The sequence below is a fragment of the Cucumis sativus genome, chromosome 7, assembly GCF_000004075.3.
Source record: "Cucumis sativus cultivar 9930 chromosome 7, Cucumber_9930_V3, whole genome shotgun sequence".
Lineage (NCBI taxonomy): Eukaryota > Viridiplantae > Streptophyta > Magnoliopsida > Cucurbitales > Cucurbitaceae > Cucumis > Cucumis sativus.
The window spans coordinates 19,828,362-19,846,980 of record NC_026661.2 but is presented as its reverse complement, the minus strand read 5'-3'; the positions used below and the strand labels follow the sequence as shown (position 1 = coordinate 19,846,980).

General features: G+C 32.0%; 3 protein-coding genes across 4 annotated transcripts; 2 read left to right on the top strand and 1 right to left on the bottom strand.

Moving 5' to 3' along the window:
* The first annotated feature begins 301 nt into the window (after nucleotides 1–301).
* On the top strand, nucleotides 302–4,583 carry LOC101208684 (box C/D snoRNA protein 1). 2 transcript variants are annotated; one of them, XR_004218474.1, is made up of 7 exons: nucleotides 302–660; nucleotides 1,147–1,452; nucleotides 1,580–1,787; nucleotides 2,219–2,287; nucleotides 2,433–2,562; nucleotides 3,020–3,728; nucleotides 4,381–4,583. XR_004218474.1 is itself a non-coding variant. In XM_031889357.1 (6 exons), exons 2-6 carry the CDS (start codon nucleotides 1,218–1,220, stop codon nucleotides 3,632–3,634), a joined length of 1,257 nt encoding a protein of 418 aa, XP_031745217.1. In that variant the 5' UTR covers nucleotides 302–660; nucleotides 1,147–1,217; the 3' UTR covers nucleotides 3,635–4,027. The 2 variants fall into 2 exon arrangements, 1 of the variants encoding a protein (XP_031745217.1); XM_031889357.1 differs by lacking the exon at nucleotides 4,381–4,583 and having other exon boundaries at nucleotides 3,020–4,027.
* Nucleotides 4,584–9,814: 5,231 nt separating this feature from the next.
* On the top strand, nucleotides 9,815–14,429 carry LOC101221825 (vicianin hydrolase). The gene is made up of 13 exons (XM_004135860.3): nucleotides 9,815–10,034; nucleotides 10,127–10,196; nucleotides 11,465–11,523; nucleotides 11,649–11,724; nucleotides 11,829–11,906; nucleotides 12,025–12,112; nucleotides 12,235–12,487; nucleotides 12,566–12,681; nucleotides 12,752–12,969; nucleotides 13,360–13,391; nucleotides 13,488–13,590; nucleotides 13,678–13,786; nucleotides 13,888–14,429. The coding sequence occupies exons 1-13, from the start codon at nucleotides 9,852–9,854 to the stop codon at nucleotides 14,054–14,056; spliced, it is 1,554 nt and encodes a 517-aa protein (XP_004135908.1). The 5' UTR covers nucleotides 9,815–9,851; the 3' UTR covers nucleotides 14,057–14,429.
* A 182-nt stretch (nucleotides 14,430–14,611) lies between these two features.
* On the bottom strand, nucleotides 14,612–17,633 carry LOC101222061 (uroporphyrinogen-III C-methyltransferase). The gene is made up of 5 exons (XM_004135861.3): nucleotides 16,878–17,633; nucleotides 16,686–16,763; nucleotides 16,521–16,590; nucleotides 15,744–16,021; nucleotides 14,612–15,494 (listed from the first exon to the last, which is right to left on the bottom strand). Exons 1-5 carry the CDS (start codon nucleotides 17,421–17,423, stop codon nucleotides 15,348–15,350), a joined length of 1,119 nt encoding a protein of 372 aa, XP_004135909.1. The 5' UTR covers nucleotides 17,424–17,633; the 3' UTR covers nucleotides 14,612–15,347.
* Nucleotides 17,634–18,619: the final 986 nt, after the last annotated feature.

Genomic DNA, 18,619 nt, shown 5'->3' with positions numbered 1-18,619 from the left:
TTAATACAAAAAAAATAAAAATAATAATTAAAAAAGAAAAAATAAACACGCGGATGTGAACTCCATTTACACCCCAATTATTTTCGACCTTATAGTTGCATTCAATTCCGCTCCCAGGCCTTCCCAGATCAATTTAATCTCTTGGGCCTGATCTTGGGCTGGGCTAACCCCACTAAATATTCCTAACTTAAACTTTTAACTAATTAACATGATTAATTATTTAATTGGTTAAAAAATGTATTAAAATTTTAACCTTTAAAAATACAATAATAAGCAAAATTATAATCGATCCCTAAGTATTTTTCGTAATTAAAAAATAGAAAAAAACTCTCTTGGTTTTTCCTCTTTCTTTTCATTCTTCCTTCACATTCCCCCGCGCCACGTTTACAGCCGCCACTGTTTCTTCTTCAACTCCGGCGATTCTCCATAGACCCACGATACCCTCCGCCGCCAGCACTCATCATTGCGACTCCGACCAGCGACCCGTGCCGCACCTCCACTATTGACGACTGTTTGCTGCTCTTCTACACCCTTGCAGACGGAGACCCACGGCGCACGATGGCGGAACATCCTCCAGCACCGAAACCTCGAGCTCCACATTTTGAATTCTTCTGTTGATAACTTCGGGCTGATCCAACAAGATTTAACGGCGAAATTGGGGTAAGAACTAGTCTGGAACCCTCTGATTATCTTGTGATTAGACTAATAACGAATTAAGTTTCAGCATTAATTTTACAGAAATTTTAGTTTAGTTGAAAGTTAAGTGAGGGAACCTTTAGAATCATTTTGTAAATTGAAACTTAGTGGAGCAAAAGTACATTTTATCCAATAAATAAGAAATAAGAATCGAGCCTATCTCAATTATTATACAAGTGTGTTAGTAATATGAAGTCTTTGTTTGAATCTTTCTATCTCAGTTGTGTTAAAAGAAATAAAGAAATAATGGTTGAATGAAAATATTTGATATTGAATCTAACATACGTCAATCAATTCAATGTGCGTGTTTTTTTTCTACAAATTGATGCACATGCTAAACAGAAAATAAAAAATTTAAGTTTCCATTATATATACAGTTTAATTCTATATGCAATAGTTACTATTGATCTTTTCTCCAAATTTTCTTCATTTTCTGTTTCAATTCTACAGGCGAAACAATATAAACCGTATTCAAATTACGAAACCTAGTCGTCGTTGCTGAGGAAATTTTGTTGTCCAAGATGGCGGAAGTGGATGCAACTGTGGCAGTTTCCACAAGCTCCAACCAGCAAGGATCATCACTTTGCGAAGAGTGTAAATCAAACCCATCAAAGTACAAGTGCCCCGCGTGCTCTATCCGTTCTTGTAGCCTCAATTGCGTCAATGCCCACAAGCGCCGCAGTGGCTGTACTGGCAAGAGAAAGCAGACCCAATTCGTCCCTCTTTCTCAATTCAATGATAGTATCCTTCTTTCTGGTACTTGACATTCTTCCCTAAATTCATCTCACTGGTTTTGAATGATTCAATTAGTATGATTTTGGTTCAGAGTTTCTGTGTTGTTTCTGATAATGAATATTGCGGTTGTTTTTGTGATGGTTTTTAGATTATAATTTGTTGGAGGAAGTTAAGAGAATGGCTGAATCAGCTCAAAGACTTAGAAAGAAATTGTGCCCTTACACTCATGCTTACTTTCGACTACCGTTTCATCTTAAAAGTTTGCGTGCTGCTGCTTCAAATAGGAGAACAAAAATTATGTTTCTCCCCACCGGAATGACGAAAAGGGAGAACAATCAAACTCGATATGATAAGAGGTTTTCTTCTCCTTTCTTATGTACCACGGATTATCTTGAAAGCTGTATCGTCATACATTGACTTAGATGTTTTTGTCCAAAAAAGAGTTGTTGGTTTGTTGTGTTTATTTGAAACTTTGCAGACTGTTGATGATCTCTATGTGAACATTTTGTATATCAAAATTCATTTTACCGTGTTCATTCTTCAAGTTTTGGATTTCTGAAAGAACTGTTTCTTAAGCCTTGTTCAGTAATCTTCAAGTTTGGACTACTGAAAAAATTGTTTCAGAAACAAAAACAATAATTAAAATGGTTACAAACAGGACCTAAAAGTTTCAGCTTGATAATAAATATTCTTAAGGGTTAGGCTAATCATCACTCATCTAGTTTGTTTTATGGGAAGCAGTATTACTTAAAGTGTTATTTGAAACATGAAGTTTCGTTGTTTACAGGGAAAAAACAATCTTCTGGACAATGGAATGGCGGTTTAACTCCACTGACATTGTTTTAGTTGACCATGAGTGAGTTTTCTTCTCCACGTCATTGGAAGGATGACGGATTATGTATATTATTTTTGTCCTTTCCTCTATGTTCATGGCACAAGTGTCATTTTCTTTGGGTCTGAATGATGACATACTTTAAAAAAATATTTTCCTTTAACTGCAGAGTTAATGAAAACTCTAAGCTTTCTACCATTCTTGAAAACCATCTACGACCATGTCCATGGAAAACTCAACTTCAGAAGTTCTATGAGCAGCTGGATTGCCTCAAATTTTTTGTCCGTACATACCCCAAGGTTATAGCTCCAATTACTTTGGGTTGTTTCTAAAGTATATCGTATTTAACATCCATGTAAGATGAAGTTAATTAATGTCATGGCTAGTGCATTTTTCCGTTGCATTTATTTAAGTTTTGTTTTATTGGTTATGCACTCAAGGATATACGGTGTTTGACGCAGCAGTCAGCTTGGCATTTGCTTATCATTATTTTGTAATTACTAGGTTGAGTAGAGAGCAAGTTAGTTTTTGTTATACGTAGGAGCTAATTACTTGTAACTTGTAAGAAAAGGTAATGTAAACCGTTCTATTATTATTGTGCATGTTTAAGCTTTGAACTAGAACAATTTTGTTGATTTACTAATAAAGTATTCCTTTAAGAGAGGTTTCACCGTAGCTTATTTTCTTGAAATTATTTAATTTCCAAGGGCTCCTCTTAACATGCTTTATTATTTGTTATGTTTAATATGTATACAGGGAGCTACATCGTCTTTTTGTGAGCTGGACTCGACATTGCCAATAAGACAACTGTTTTCCAATTTGGCTTTTGTGGAATACCCTGTTATATATGTTGTTTTACCCTCTCAAACTCCTAATTTTGAAGTAGTTAAAACTGCCAATCCAGTGAGTCGTAATCTAGAAGGTCCAAATGCTCTGAAAAATGATCTTGCTAGCCATGAAGGCGTTTGCTTCAGAGTGGAAGAAATAGAAGAAGACGAAAATTCCTGCAATCCTCAGGTTCTTGATCTGATGAAAGTATCAACTTCAAGCCCACATTGCAAAGTCAGCCCCCGAAACCTACATGGAGCAACGCATAGTTACTCTACAGGTTTGGTGGGGAAGCAGGAAGTTGGGAATAGCCCCAAGTCAAGCTCCCAGGCCAGGGAGCCAGGGGTAGTGAAAGAGTTGGAGTTTGATTTTGAGCAAGATCTGATAGATGCATACTCAAACATCATGGCACAAATTAATCCAGATGATTTTCTTGATTGGGATGGAGACTTTTCCAAGGAAGTGGAAATGGAAGGAAGCGGTGAACTTCTTGGGGATGCGTTCACGGTTGAAGAACTCGAGGAAGGAGAGATTATGGAATAATTTTGGTCATTTTTGTTGCACTTCATCTGTCAGTCTACGAGCGGGAACCAATTTTTGCTTGATGCAGAGCTTTCCAGTTCCTACTTCACTACAGGTAAATCTTGATATCATTTTACTTTATTGATTTGCCCCTCTCCAAGCAGCATCCTGGATTTTGGCCTTTGCTAGATTGGAACATTCTGGAATCGTCTGTTAGCTGAATCTTCTCGTTGTTTACACTTGTTGCTAATCTTGATTTGATTATATCAGTGAGTTGTTTGAGAACATATATCTTACAGAAGTTTATACGATCTGTTAAGTTTTTTCTCTCAGAGTTGATAATCAAAATAGGAATATGAATTATATGATAAAAAAAAATTAGAATACTTAAGTGGAAAATTTCAAATTCTCAAATATTTGAGATTATTTCATCTTCTTGCCTTTCATCTTCTATTAAATTTCATTTCTCTTGTTCGTCGAGTGCATTCATACTTCAGTTTAGTAGAATTGAAAGTTTTGGTTTTGGATATATACGAACTCGAAATTGTTCTGTAGCTCTTATCAGAATCTATCGTCAAGGAATTAAATTTCACTCCCAACAGTCAATTATTTAATTTGAAGTCATCTTGTAGTTTTACTGATCTAGACATCAAAACTCTTTGGAAAAAAGAGAAAGAGAACATTGATAATAGATTGTTTTCAACTTGGAGGACCATATGAAATCAACGAGTCTGTGTAACTTTTTTTCTTTTTTTTTTGGAGTCGAGGTCGTTGGGGGCATTGACTGCACCAAGGAAGAGAACTGGAGTTGGGGAGGATGAAGGAGACCATCATCATCATTGTAGAGTTAACATCAGTTAATAATTGAAAGATTAAAATCTTTTCTAAATGTTGGAGACAACTGTTCAATTTTGAAATTTCTAGAGATTGATTTGACATAAATATCAAATTTTAGGGACTAGAAGCCTAATGCATCCTTTATTTTAAAAAGATTAAGAAAAAACTGATAATTTCAAAATTGTGTGTCAATACTTCTTAGAAGTATATTATTTTAAATGTGAAATTTAATTTTTTTTTTTTTTTTTTTTTTTTTTGCGTTTAAAAATACATTGAGATTGTTATTGTTATTATCATCTTCAACAAAATGGTGAAGAGATGCTTAATATCATTGAAACGTGGTTAAAGTGAATTATGTGAATTGACTTGACTAAGTTTTATGATTAATATTGTAAATAACATCGGTTTTGTATCAATTCAAAACCCATTTAGACCATAAATACAGATAGTCCATTATTTAAGTATAAATTAGATGTAGTGGATTTGAACACGAGCCCTTGTTGACGGATAAATGGATTATTTAAGTATTCATACTTCTATTTCTTTCTAAAAGAGTGAAGTAAAAATACATTAGAGGTTTTTTTTTATAGTTTTTTTTTTAACAATTTTCTTCGTACAAAAGTTTAAGTCTATAAGAGCTTATCCTTTGAATAAAAGTAAGAAAAATCATTTTAATCGTTGTAAACTCTTATATTCATCTCCTAACTATTATAACCACTCAGTTTCCTATAATAAATACGGTTTAATCATGTGCTATTTGAAATTATAAGCTAATGTTAAATTTATTTGATAATATATACATTATACTGTTTGATTAAATTTATTTAACATCACAATATCTCATACAAATATATTTTAACTTCCTTTTGTCCAAATATTTCTTAAAAAAATAAATCCATATCTCAGTATGTTGACTTTCTCAAAAATATATTTTTTCTTTTGTTTCTTTGCTCTCACAAAATTACAAGAATCGGAACCCAACAATATGCTTTGTCTCATTTTATAAACTTTTCAATTAATTAATTACTACAAGAGATTGCTTCACTCTTTGGCTTCTTTATATTATGCATCTCTTCTTTTTCTTTCTATTTTTTTATTTAATTGTCATATCCTTCTATTATTGCTACATATATGACCCACACTTTAAATGTTATCAAAGATGCCCAAATTTGAATAGAATGTTTATTTGAAGTTAGTCCCACTGATGAAAAAGGTTGAAAAATCATTTTAAATGATCCTCACGCTATATTTTCGTTTATAATTTATTCATATTTTCAACTTTTAATTTAAATGAGGCGTGAAATAATACATTTAATATAAAACTAAAATTGTGTTGTTCTTTTAATAAATCGAAAAACTAAAAACCAACCATACTTACTCTTCATAGTCGATTTGGTGATTCTTTGGTTAACAAATCGATTCGGACGACAATGATTAACGGTAATAAATAGATATATCAGTCAACGTTTTTATTCAAAAAATAAATAGTTTGGATATGATTTTCTGAACGTTAGGATATGATTTTCTGAGTAGGATGTGATTCTCCATGCTGTTCACGTATATATTATAATATGTATCCAAGTAATGATTGAAGATTTCTTCTTGTTTTATTAGGCTATATCTATATTTGTTAAAATTCTGTCTAATATCAAAATAAACAATAACAAGGGAATTTTTCAATTCAAACTCTTATTTATTACGATAAGCAAATTTGGTTATATATTTTTATAAATATTTTTTGAATTTGTTTCTTTATTGTTTAAAATGGGAGTATAAGGTTGATGATTTCTTCATATTTTTAGAATTCCCATAAAGAAAAGAGATAAAAACTTGTAGTAGGGCAGCAACCAAATGACATAAATAAATGCCCTCAATCATATAGCTCGTGATACACGTTACTTCCTTTAATTTGTGAATGTAGAACAAAATTAATATTTTAACTTCATAAATTCAACTAACATATCCGGCCTAATTCTATAAAATATAGAAAATCTCAAGAAGGTGGCGTTCACACTCATCATACATATGTGAGATTATGATACTAATCATGTTTATTTTTATAATTGCCTTTGTTGTAATATGAATTGTAATTTTGTTAGTCAAATACAAGATTGCTTTGTCAAAATTTTGTGGGCGGCTTAAGATCATTAGGATCAATTATTAGTGCTATCGTTTAGAAAATCTAGAAAAATTTACAAATAAATTAAATGTGATCATTGAAATTTCTTCGGATTTTGTCCTAATTAAAAAGTTTGTAGAAATAGTCAAATGTACCTGTGTTCTTTTAATAATAATAAAATTTGAGCAAATATTTGCAATGTTTTTAAATATGTATTTGATGGTGGATTAGAAAAAATAAAGTTGAGAAAGAAAATTAAAGTTTTGTTTTAAAATGTATATCTATAAACGATAACAAAATTTATGGTTATCCACTAAGTTATTAGGGTGTGTTATTTATTATTAATTATTTTGTGAATTGTGAGTGTGTTTTTTTATATAAATAAATTATTTATAACTACTGTTTTAATATAACATTTTTTATTATTTGTAATGTATTGTTCTATTCATATTTTAATTTTTCTAAAAATATAATGAAAGAATAAATTTATCAAAAGGTTTGTCTTTCTAAATATATTTTCACTACATTAATTAACTAAGTAAAAATTATTTTAATAAAATAATACGTTATTTTAGTTGTCACTCGAGAGCACGGTCGTTTGATTTTTAAACTCAATGATTTTTCCTTCGTCATAGTTAGAATGAGTGAAATCAACATTTCCTTCGAAGTTTGCTTTTAATAGCAACTTTGAGTCTCTTGCTATCACTCTTTATATATATATATAAATCTAACTTGGCTTCCACTAATTGTTTAAGAAGTAAAATAATATAAAAACGAATACATGTTATTTACCATTTACACTTGATTTGTCCATTTTATTTTATTTTTTTAAATCTCTTTTATTTTAAATAAAAACTTCAACTTAGTTTTGAAAAGTTAGGTCATTACATGATAAGTTAGTATTATTTCATACGTGTTACTTGCTTCAAACCACAAATAGCTTTGTTGAGCTTATAGACATAGTTAGGATGGGTCAAATCAACGTCTCATACAGGTTAAAGTTTCAATTGACAAATACACTATTCTTTCAACCTAACAACACTTAGAAGAACTCAAACAGATTAATTATAATTCTAATGAAAGCTCTTAGTAACAAGTTTGGGTTTATATTTTAACTTGTGAAATGTAATGGTATTTTGTAACTACTTGAATTAACAACTTTTATTAATTCATATATTAAAAGCAATAATTCTCTTTTTTTTTTTTTTTTGAAACTTCAATGATATCTTTTTTAAGTAAATTTTAAAAAAAATATAAAAGTTGGATATATATATATCATCTTGGTTTTTTAAAAAGAATATAATAATAATTTGTTAATAAGAAATGGGTGGAAAATAATATTATTCAATTAATTCCGTTGCTGTCAAGTAAAGACAGGTTTGTCCTTTTTGAAATAAAAAAATAGAAAAAAGAAAAGGTGGAAAAGACAGCTTTGGTGAATCAAATAATGGAGGAGCCGAGGAGGTGAGAGTTCTACATCACTCTCTTTTCTGATTCATTCGCCATCGTTTTTTCTTTTAATGTGGATTCCACAACACTTCATACAGCCCTACACTCGTCACACTTTCGTTTCTATGTTAAAAAAATCACTAGCTCTATGTTCATACTTAAATGAAATTATTGTTCAATAAATGTGATCCTTTTTAAGGTTGGAAGATATGGGCAAAATAAGACTTATTTACCTAGGTTCCATCTTGAACCTGCATGATTGAGGTTGATCACGTTCATTTGCAAACTTGAAATACACCAATTCATTAAAAAAATTCAACGACTTTTACGACAGTAAATTTATAATTTGGAAAAGAGAATACTTTCATAAACAAAGAAAGAAGGTTTTGATGTTAAGTCAATAAGAGAATAAATAATATATTTTTTTATGAGATTTTATTTTAATCCAACTATGATTAAAATATGTAATGTAATTAACCCTTGAAGATATGACTTTTTTTCAAGATTAAATATTGCCTTATCTTATTTTATAATATATCATATTATTTTGAATTACTTTTTATTTTTAATTATTATATGCAAGATTTCACTTCTCAATTGTTCTAGAGGACTATTTTTTAAATTTGATTTAAAGTCGATTACATTATCATCCTTGGAGTATGAATTGTTTGCATATCTCATATTTAATAATAAAAACCCAACTTTAATATTTTTATTTTTTACGTTTTGTCAATTTTATTCTAAATATATATTTACCATCTATTAAATACATGTGATAATGTTTTTATTGAATTGATTTTTTTCACCAAAATCTTATTATAAGGTAAAAATGGCAATATTTATTTACACTTATGGTCTAATTTAATAAAAATTGAAAATGTAATATCTACATTCAGGAAAAATACCTTTTTTTTCTTGAGAAAAAATGTATTTATTTAATTTTTTTTATCTTTTAAGTTTTGTTATCAATTTGTAATCGAACCACTAATTATTTAATTGATTAAGATATTGAAATACGTATTACAAGTTTAGAAAGTCAATGATTTGAATGGATTCTCTAAACTAAAAGGCAACAAAAAAAAAAGTATTTTATAGTCGATTGATGATCAATATAATTTTACTTCCATAATTGCTTTTCCAAAACATGACTCGTGTACTACTTATTTAATATATTATCTTTAGACTATAATAGCAATATTTATAAAATAAAAAATGTACTCAAAATAATAATATAACTACAACTACTTTCTAACTTTTTTCATAATGTTATTTGAAAAAATAATGTAAAAAAGAGAGTAATGAAAAACTACTATCAAATAATAATAATATAATGCTACTTAACTTTAAATAAATATTAGAAGTTTTATTTGGTCGATGTGAAATATATTTTATAGAAATTTCTCTTGAGTTTACTAAGTAACAAAGCTTAGTTCTAAAGGTATATACTTCGTTTAATAAACTTTTATTCTTATGATTAGGTAAATTTATTTGATCCGAAAATTTTCAAAATTTATATTTTTAAGTTCGATCATTGGATATTAACAAATTTCTATTTCTATTGACAGTACATGTGCATGCATTCATGCATTGATGTAAAATAGTGGAAAGAATTTTTTAATTGATTAAAATTTACTGACTTTTATTACTATTTAAATCAAATACAAAACTTCACTTCATCACTACTAAACACACAAAAAATATAAAAGAGATCCAGATTTAATTTTAATATTAATAATCTTACACAAACCCCCAAGTTATGAGCGAACTCTCATTATTTAAAGGCCAGTTGGGGGTAAGGCATTTGCACAAGATCCGACGACCAAGTTTGTAGCCATGACGGCGGCGTATAATGCTCCGGTGCTTCTGATAACGCTAATCGCGGCGTCCATTGCCAGTGGCGCTTTGGGCACCGGTGGGACCAGCCCTCCTGTTGAGCCAAGTCATACCTCAGTTCCGTTCAACCGGAGTAGTTTTCCGGCAGGGTTTATCTTCGGAGCTGGGTCCGCTGCTTATCAGGTTCCTCTTAATGTCGACATGTCGGCAGACTTTCTTCTTCTTCTTTTGTCAAATTTATGAGGTGGATAATGTACGTTGTTGGTTGTTTACAGTTAGAAGGAGCAGCCAGTCTTGATGGGAGAGGTCCAAGTATTTGGGATACTTTCACTAAGAACCACCCAGGTCTCACCTTTTGATTTCCCCATTTACCAAAACTTTAAAATTAACTTTTTTCTTTAGGTTTGATAATTTTTAATTTAATTAGTATATGTATGGAAGAATTTTAGGGTTCAATATGTTGTATTTACTAATAATTTAGTTTTATTTTTTTTCTCTTATAAGTTAATTAAGCTTACAAATACTTTTCTAACTACTAAGTTTATTTTTTATCTAGAAGATTTTGTTTAGTCTACTCTAACTTGAAACTCACTGGAAAAAGTAATTAAAATATAATACATTTTAAATATTTTATTTAAAGATATGAAAACCCTAGTAAAAAAAATAGTGATAGAAGTAAAATTTTAGAAAAACATAAAAGCAAAAAATAAAGTTGCAACTAAATTAAATGGGTCTACATAACTTGATTTAAAAGTATATAGTATTTGATTTACATAATCAACTAAACAGAATATCCGACCATTCCTACATAAATTATGACATATTTAAACTTAAATTTGAGATTGAAATTTTAATCTTTAAAGAACAAATCAAAACTATAAAGGATTTATCATTTAACTTGTAATGTTATCATTTATTTGATCAACATATACCTCAACCAATTTTATTTGATTAAATCAACAAACATATAGTTTATGTTCCTTTATAAGTTCTTCAATTTGAACATTTACTATGTCGATCATCACCTAACTCAGATCTACTAATGTTTATCTCCATTAGTATTATAATCTATTAGTATTATAAATAAATGAGAAGTGAGAAGAAGTAAAATGTCTTTTCAAAAGTACTCATCTTTTATGCCAAAACTATTTTAATATATATTTTAAATCTACCTTAGAAGTAATTTTTCCTTTTTAAAAAGATTTGTAGATCACAAAAGTTGGTAAAGAAAATAGTGTAATGGTAATAATTTAGACAAACAATTATTTAAATTTAGTTAAAATGTTGGTTATTTATTTTAGACTTGAATTAAAATTTTGTTATACGATTAGGTATAGTTTGTCAAATTTTTTATTTTTAAAAATATCTCTCATTTATAGGTATAATTATTTTCAAAACTAGTTTTTTCCAAATCTGAAAACAATGGTTTTTTTAAAATATGTAATTATATTAAATGAATATTATTCTCTGAGAAGATATATAATATTATGTTATATCAATAAAATTCTTTACATTTATTAGTGTTTAGATGTGAAGAAAATTAATTTAATTATTTTAAAAATTGTGACGGTTCTATTTTTGGGATATTGACGAAGAGAAATAAATGAACACAGAAAAAATATGGGACCATAGCAGTGGAGAAAGAGCTACGGATTTCTACCATCGTTACAAGGTAAGATTATGGTTTTGTATTTAATAACTATGACCCAAAACTATATATTATATCATGTGTTACATGGCTTGTAAATACCAATTGTTTCTTCTATTATTATTTTAAATTTGCAATTTAATTTTCAGGAGGATATAAAATTAATGAAACTAATGGGGTTGGACTCTTTTAGATTCTCCATCTCTTGGTCTAGAATTCTGCCAAGTAAGATCATACTATTTTCTTTCCATTATTCCATCTCAATATTTCCCTTTCACTTCATGATAAAAATTTTAATTTTTCTTTTTTTGTAAAAAAATAAATTGTAGAGGGGAAAATTCGTGGAGGAATTAACCCACTTGGCGTCAAATTCTACAACAATGTCATCAACGAACTCCTTGCCAATAGTAAGTTTAATTCATCCATTGAATGTTTGTTTTGATAAGGAAATTTATTGGTGTTATTATTAATTGTCACACTTTGGTGGCATTCAAATGATGTAAAAAATGGTAAAATATAATGCAGAAATAGTGCCATATGTCACTTTGTTTCATTGGGATCTCCCTCAAGCACTTGAAGATGAGTACGGAGGATTTCTAAGTAGCAAAGTTGTGTAAGTAAATATCATCCTCCAGATTTAATTTTCTCACAAAATTGTGTAAGAGCAACCAAGTTACTGACTTGATCGAGTCATATAAACATATTTTATTTAGTGATGTTTCTGTGGTTAAACAGGAATGATTTTCGGGAATATGTGGATTTGTGCTTCAAATTATTCGGTGATCGGGTCAAGTATTGGGTAACCCTCAACGAACCATTTTCATACAGCTTTAATGGGTACAACGGCGGGACATTCGCTCCCGGAAGATGTTCCAACTACGTCGGAAATTGCACTGCCGGCAACTCCGCGACCGAACCTTACATTGTCGCTCACAATCTCCTTCTCTCCCACTCCGCTGCTGTCAAACTGTACAAGCAAAAGTATCAGGTATGTATTGAAGAACAAATCCCTAAATTAATCTGTGTTTAACTTGTTTTGATTCGAAAAACGATTTGAGATCTACAGAAGAAGCAGAAGGGTCAAATTGGAATCACATTGGTGACTCATTGGTTTAGGCCCAAACGAAATACAGCAGCTTCTCAAAAGGCGGCGAATCGAGCTCTTGATTTCTTCTTCGGATGGTGAGTTTTTTTTCTTCATCATAATAGCTAATTAAGAAATCTGGGTGAAAGTTAATGAAATGAATTGTAGGTTTATGCATCCAATCACTTATGGTGATTACCCGAAATCAATGCGCGAGTACGTCGGAGATAGGTTGCCGAAATTCTCCGTTGCAGAGTCGAAAAACATTAAAGGATCGTTTGATTTTCTTGGACTAAATTACTATACCGGGAATTTTGCTGACGATGTGCCTTTCTCAAATTCGCCGAACAAAAGCTACAGTTCTGATATGCACGTCTCACTTTCTAGTATGTCTTCATAAACCTACTGAGATATCTCTGCCTTAAAACTCGAATTTGCTATGCACTGTGTATTTATTGAACTATTAAACATAAATATGTTACAAAATGGGTGGAAATTTAAGAAAAAATGAAATCAGAAGTTTGTAAAAAAAAATTTAAAATTTTACTAGATGGTCGATTTTGGCACATTATCCTTAACTGGGTGAGCTGCATTTATTGAAATCAGTGAGTATTCAAACATGGGTAGGCTGTTTCTCTTTCTTCTTTCGAAAATGGGTAAGTAATGTAATTGAAGTTGAAAGTTAAGGATGAAAATTGATGCATGGGATCAAGTTTGTTTAGGTGATTTTTTCAGTGATCCTTAACATATACTTGTTTTTCAATCTGTTTCTACAGCGGAGAGAGATGGCGTTCTAATTGGACCAGCGGTTCGTAATCTCACATTCTTTCTATCTGGAGCTGTAATTTTCAGTGTTTTAATTAATAGCTGAGTTCTTGACCTATAAATGGGTTTCTCTCTACAGACTGGTTTGAACTGGCTTTACATCTACCCAGAGGGTATTCGTCTATTGTTGAAATATATAAAAGCACAGTACAAAAGCCCAACTATCTACATTACTGAGAATGGTAATTCTCTCTCTGTTTCTACTATGTCTCTCTCGAATGAATGGGTATATAAACTATTGGCTTTTGTTGCGTGTTTTACTATTATAGGTATGGCTTATTCAGACAATAGTACACAACCAATTAAGGAAGCTTTGAAAGATGGAACAAGGATCAGATACCACCATGCTCATCTTGCCTCTCTTCTTCAAGCTATTAAGTATGAATGATTTCATAAACGCCAAACTCCATTGTTAACTGCAGATGAACTCAGAACTTTTCTAACGATTTGGGTGTTCTTTTATTTCTTTGACATTACAGTGAAGGAGTGGATGTTAAGGGATACTATGCATGGACACTTTTGGATGACTTCGAATGGGATGCAGGCTACACGGTGCGGTTTGGCCTCGTCTACGTTGATTTTAGGCACAAATTAGGAAGGTACCTCAAGTATTCTGCTTACTGGTTGAAGCGATTCCTTCTCCGTTGAGCTCTGCAGTAGAAATCTCTCCCACCTGCCGGAGCTTTCTATGGAAGCAGTGTAACGAATAAGGAAGGTGAAGAGGGTGAAGTAAGGGATGTGTTTTGTTCGTGTGTTGGGAATTTCTCGCACAAAAGCTGTTTTGCTTGGTGTGAGAATTCCGATGAATTTTCAATGTAGAAGTATCTATGAATCAGGATGAACCAGTTCAATTTGTTTATGAATCAAGTGGAACCAGTTCAAATTGATCGATCTGGTTAAGTTATTATGTATCGTTTTTCTTATTGATTCCACTTAAATAATAATAAAACTATTGATGGTTCACGTTAATTTTGGCTTGTACAAAGATTTGGAAATGATGTATCAATTCAGACCTTAACTATGCAATTTCTTTCAATTAGAACTTTAACGAGTGTATTACGAATTTACATAAGGTTATTGCCAAGACTTGTTTAATGAAATTGAACATTTAATCTAAGTTGGTATTATTTGACAAGTTTAGAGGCATAGTTGACTCAAAAAATAAAATAAAATAAAATGGTGCTAAAGTATGGCTTCCGAACAAAGTTGGAATTGTGATCCTATTCAGACTTAAAACTCAAGCACTTCGAAAGATTGAACTTCCGACCTCTTGGTTACGCCAATGCATTTTCCAAACAATAAAATCCAGACTGCAGAAACCATAAATTCATATTTGAGGTGAACATCAATACGTATGCCTTCAATATTTGTCATTTCTAAAACTTCTATTCAATATAAAGACAATTCTAGAGCTGGAACTATCTCGAGAAAAGGGAACAAACAAAAGACGTTAGCTGATAACAAATACACCAGATAGTCCAATAAAATTTCTGAATTTCAGTCACACCATGAAGATTTCTTCAACAAGATTGGTTGCTGATAAAGTAATCTCACTGCACAAGATTCTTCATGAACTATAAGAAAAACCTTGGAGTTTGGAAGTTTTATTTGAATCATTGCAAGAAATGGCAATGAGAACATGCTGCTTCACCGTGCTCGGGTATAGCATCTGATAAAGAAAATCACTGCATCAGTCCCCTCCATTGAGAAAACTCCTAATCGAGTTGTTTGAATGCAATGGGCAGACCAATCAAATGCAGAAGAGTAGATGGGAGAGTTCGCAATTCTTCTTTTCCACACTCATTCATGACAAAATCTTGTGGAGAAACTCAATATCCCAAGCTTTTTATCGCAGTTGCTCCTCAAAAGTAATTTTGAAGTGACAGAATGAAGAACTATTCCTTGTTTGCTTGACCTTTTTCTAGGCTCCGTTATTCTATTAGGCTTCCACCAAACTGGATGCTTCATTGGAAGAAAGAGACCAATGTGGTGACAGAGAAACCACTCTTCCAATGACAATTAAAGTAGGTGAAACCAACTCTGCTGCTTTGATTTCATCTGCAAGATCCTTCAGTTGTGCAAAAACCTACACAAATGTAACAGATCCAAGCAAGATTTGTTATAGACACTACCAAAACGAAATGAAAAAACTAAAGTGAAAACATATCCTTCCCCATTGATATAAATGTCTAAAACCTGTTCACTAAAAATGTAGAAAGACACAGATAAGAAAATAGATTTGACATATGAGAGATCTCCTACTTTAAGCTGAGTATATGATTGAACTCTACCCAACCCATGACAAAAGTTTAAGAAATCAGAGAATTGTTCTTACAGTTCTTTGTTGGGGTGTTGTTCCTCGTTCAACGGCAGCGGCTGGGGTATCAGGAGGCAGACCATGATGCATTAACTTAAGGGCCAGAGATGGAAGAGTTGATAGACCCATGTATACAACCAAAGTTGAATCTGGATCAGCTGCATTTTCCGCTACATATAAAGGATCAGTTCCACCCTTCCTCGAGTGGCCAGTAAGAAACCTGACACTCGTTGCAACTCCTCTGTGTGTTAAAGGAATTCCCAATTCAGCTGCTATACCTGAAGCAGCAGTTATACCTACAAGGGAAACAAACATATCTCCTAATATGAGGTGGTTTCCTTAAAATGTTGATGCATAGACATGACATTGGGAAATGAGAATGCAACATATTTATAACAGTTAATTGATTTGACTCCTAGCCTGAAGTAAATTCAAGCGACCTTGTTCTAGGGAATGAGAATGTCCCCCCAATCCTATTTCAAACAAGCTCACTCCTACTGGCTCTATTCAACATAACTTAATGTCACTCCGTGCTCTTTGTCCTTGAGGAGTTGAGGGCAGAAAATAGAGTAGGGTGGTGGGGTGTAGGAATGTAATGCCCCGCTTGGGGCGAAATCCATGAAGTATTTGTGCCTTCCCTACGAAATTCTCCAGTCGAAACAAGTGTTACATTTTATGATCCAAAAAGAAATGAGTGCACTGAACTTCTAACAAGGAATTTCCATATCGTTGGAGTCACTTGAAAACACTTAAGACAATGTGCTTAAAACTGCAAATATTCAGAAATGCACTAACCAGGAACAATTTTTACTTGAATCCCTTGCTGTTGCAAGAAATCCATCTCCTCCCCGCCCCTTCCAAACACCTAAAAAGCCCAAACAACACAACTTTTCAGGATACATCACTTGAATGACAAACCAAATTCACAATCGCACTTCAACCATTCAAATTCACACTTACAAGAGGGTCTCCTCCTTTAAGCCTCACAACTGTAGCTCCAGCTTCAGCAAAGTTCAGAAGTAACTCATGAATCTCCTCCTGAAACAATTCCCATTCAGCAACAAAATTGAAAATGCTCTACCCATTTCACAAGAACGATAGATAAACATAAACAATCCTCATGAGAAGAGATTTTTAGAAGAAAACGCTCACCTGGGTTCTGCTATGGTAACCTGCAGTCTTTCCCACATAGAGAAGCCTAGCATCAGGACCCACCAATTCCAATACATCATTGGAAACCAATCGATCATACAAAAGCAAATCAGCACTCTGAATCACTTTCACTGCCTTCAATGTCAAAAGCTCTGGATCACCGGGGCCAGTCCCCACCAGAAACACATCTCCAGGTCCACATTTTCCATCATCGCATCCATTACTTACCCTTTTTTCCCTAAGCACCTCCAGCAATTTCTTGAGCTCCGGAAGCTGCATGGCAATGTCATTCTGCCGAATGGACTCAGAATCATAAGGAATAGAACACGATGAAGTAACAGAAGGTTGGTCCGATTGGTACTTGTACAACCAATCGTCTCTTTGGTATCTCTTGACGGAGTGTTTCTCTGTAAATGGGGAAGAAGAGGAAGATGATGCGGAACTGCAGTGAAAAGAGAAAATGGGTTTGAAATTTGGGGACCTGGGTATTGTTGGGTGAGAGGAAAATGGGGAAGAAAGCGATTGAAGGTCGCAAAAACGAGCCATGGGAAAGGAGAAGTGGGAAAAAGGGGAATTGGGTTTGGAATAAATATGGGGATAAAATAAGAAGCGGCTGGTTGGCTCTAATACATTGGAATTTGAGGAAGATGAGAAGGCAAAAGGAAAGGAATGGCCTTTTGAGATGTGGGAGAGACCAATTTGAAATTCCTTTGGACTGGATTCAGTGAATTTGAGACTTAGATGAGGATTTTTGGTGGTTTTCTTCTTCTCTTTTTAGATTTAATTAAGTTATACAATTTCAGGCTGCTCTCGGCATATGCCTCTTTGTTAAAAGGAAAGTTTTTTTTCTCCTTTTTTTTCCCTTTCTTAATTTTAATTTATTTGTTCTAAGGCTAGCACAGCTAACCTTGTCCCAAATTGTTTAGAAAGAAAATGATTTTATAGTTGAACCTCTTCATCAAGAATGATGGGAGAAAGAACAATCCAATCGAGTCCACCTCACCCTGCCATGATCACATTGAGTTGCTAATTTAGAAGGGGAAGGAAATGTAGGAAGTCAACCCACTATAACACCCATCCAACTCACCTAAAGGATGTACCATTAACCCTTCAAAGCTTTGATATTTGGATACCATTTATGAAATAGATCTCATTTCAACAGCTCTACAAGCATCAAACACTTTATCAATCTCCTTCCTATAACTTGAACGAGTCTCTATAGGTCATAGTAATATAAATATGACATTCAAACCTTGCTAACACCAAATAACCGTACAAGAGCACGTAAACAAATCTCTCCCAAATAATCTTCGTATTATATTCCACGTGAGCACCAAAAAAAGAATCTATGATAGAGAAGGCTAACATATATTTTAGATTTTAGAATTTATCTAATTTTAGTCTCTTTTACTTTTAAACATACATTCCTACTCTCTCTAATTTTAATTCTAGAGATTAGATTGTTAAATTCAATTTATTTTAAAAAATTGAATATTTGATAGTATAAATTAAGATTAAAGGAACAAAAAATTGTATTTTAAGCTTTTAATAATAATATTCTGTTGTTCAAACTTTTACAAACAATCTTTTAAAATTAAAAACGAAAAAGAAAAAGTTGTTTTCATGTAAAGCAAAACAATGAATTTATTTAGAAAATAGTAAAATAATATGTTATCATAAAGAAAAGGAACAATTTAAATAAATCGAACTACCCTCTTAGCAGCTTGGGACACAAACAATCA

Bases quoted from the DNA above. Each gene is read 5' to 3' on its own strand.
- LOC101208684 (XM_031889357.1), top strand. From the start codon at position 1,218: ATGGCGGAAGTGGATGCAACTGTGGCAGTTTCCACAAGCTCCAACCAG. The intron at 1,453-1,579 runs GTACTTGACATT...GATGGTTTTTAG, and splicing joins TGATAGTATCCTTCTTTCTG to ATTATAATTTGTTGGAGGAA. The intron at 1,788-2,218 runs GTTTTCTTCTCC...CGTTGTTTACAG, and splicing joins CAAACTCGATATGATAAGAG to GGAAAAAACAATCTTCTGGA.
- LOC101221825 (XM_004135860.3), top strand. From the start codon at position 9,852: ATGACGGCGGCGTATAATGCTCCGGTGCTTCTGATAACGCTAATCGCG. The intron at 11,524-11,648 runs GTAAGATTATGG...TTTAATTTTCAG, and splicing joins ATTTCTACCATCGTTACAAG to GAGGATATAAAATTAATGAA. The intron at 11,725-11,828 runs GTAAGATCATAC...AATAAATTGTAG, and splicing joins TTGGTCTAGAATTCTGCCAA to AGGGGAAAATTCGTGGAGGA.
- LOC101222061 (XM_004135861.3), bottom strand. From the start codon at position 17,423: ATGGCTCGTTTTTGCGACCTTCAATCGCTTTCTTCCCCATTTTCCTCT. The intron at 16,022-16,520 runs GTTAGTGCATTT...TTTCCCTTGTAG, and splicing joins TCAAGTAAAAATTGTTCCTG to GTATAACTGCTGCTTCAGGT. The intron at 15,495-15,743 runs GTAAGAACAATT...ACATTTGTGTAG, and splicing joins CAACACCCCAACAAAGAACT to GTTTTTGCACAACTGAAGGA.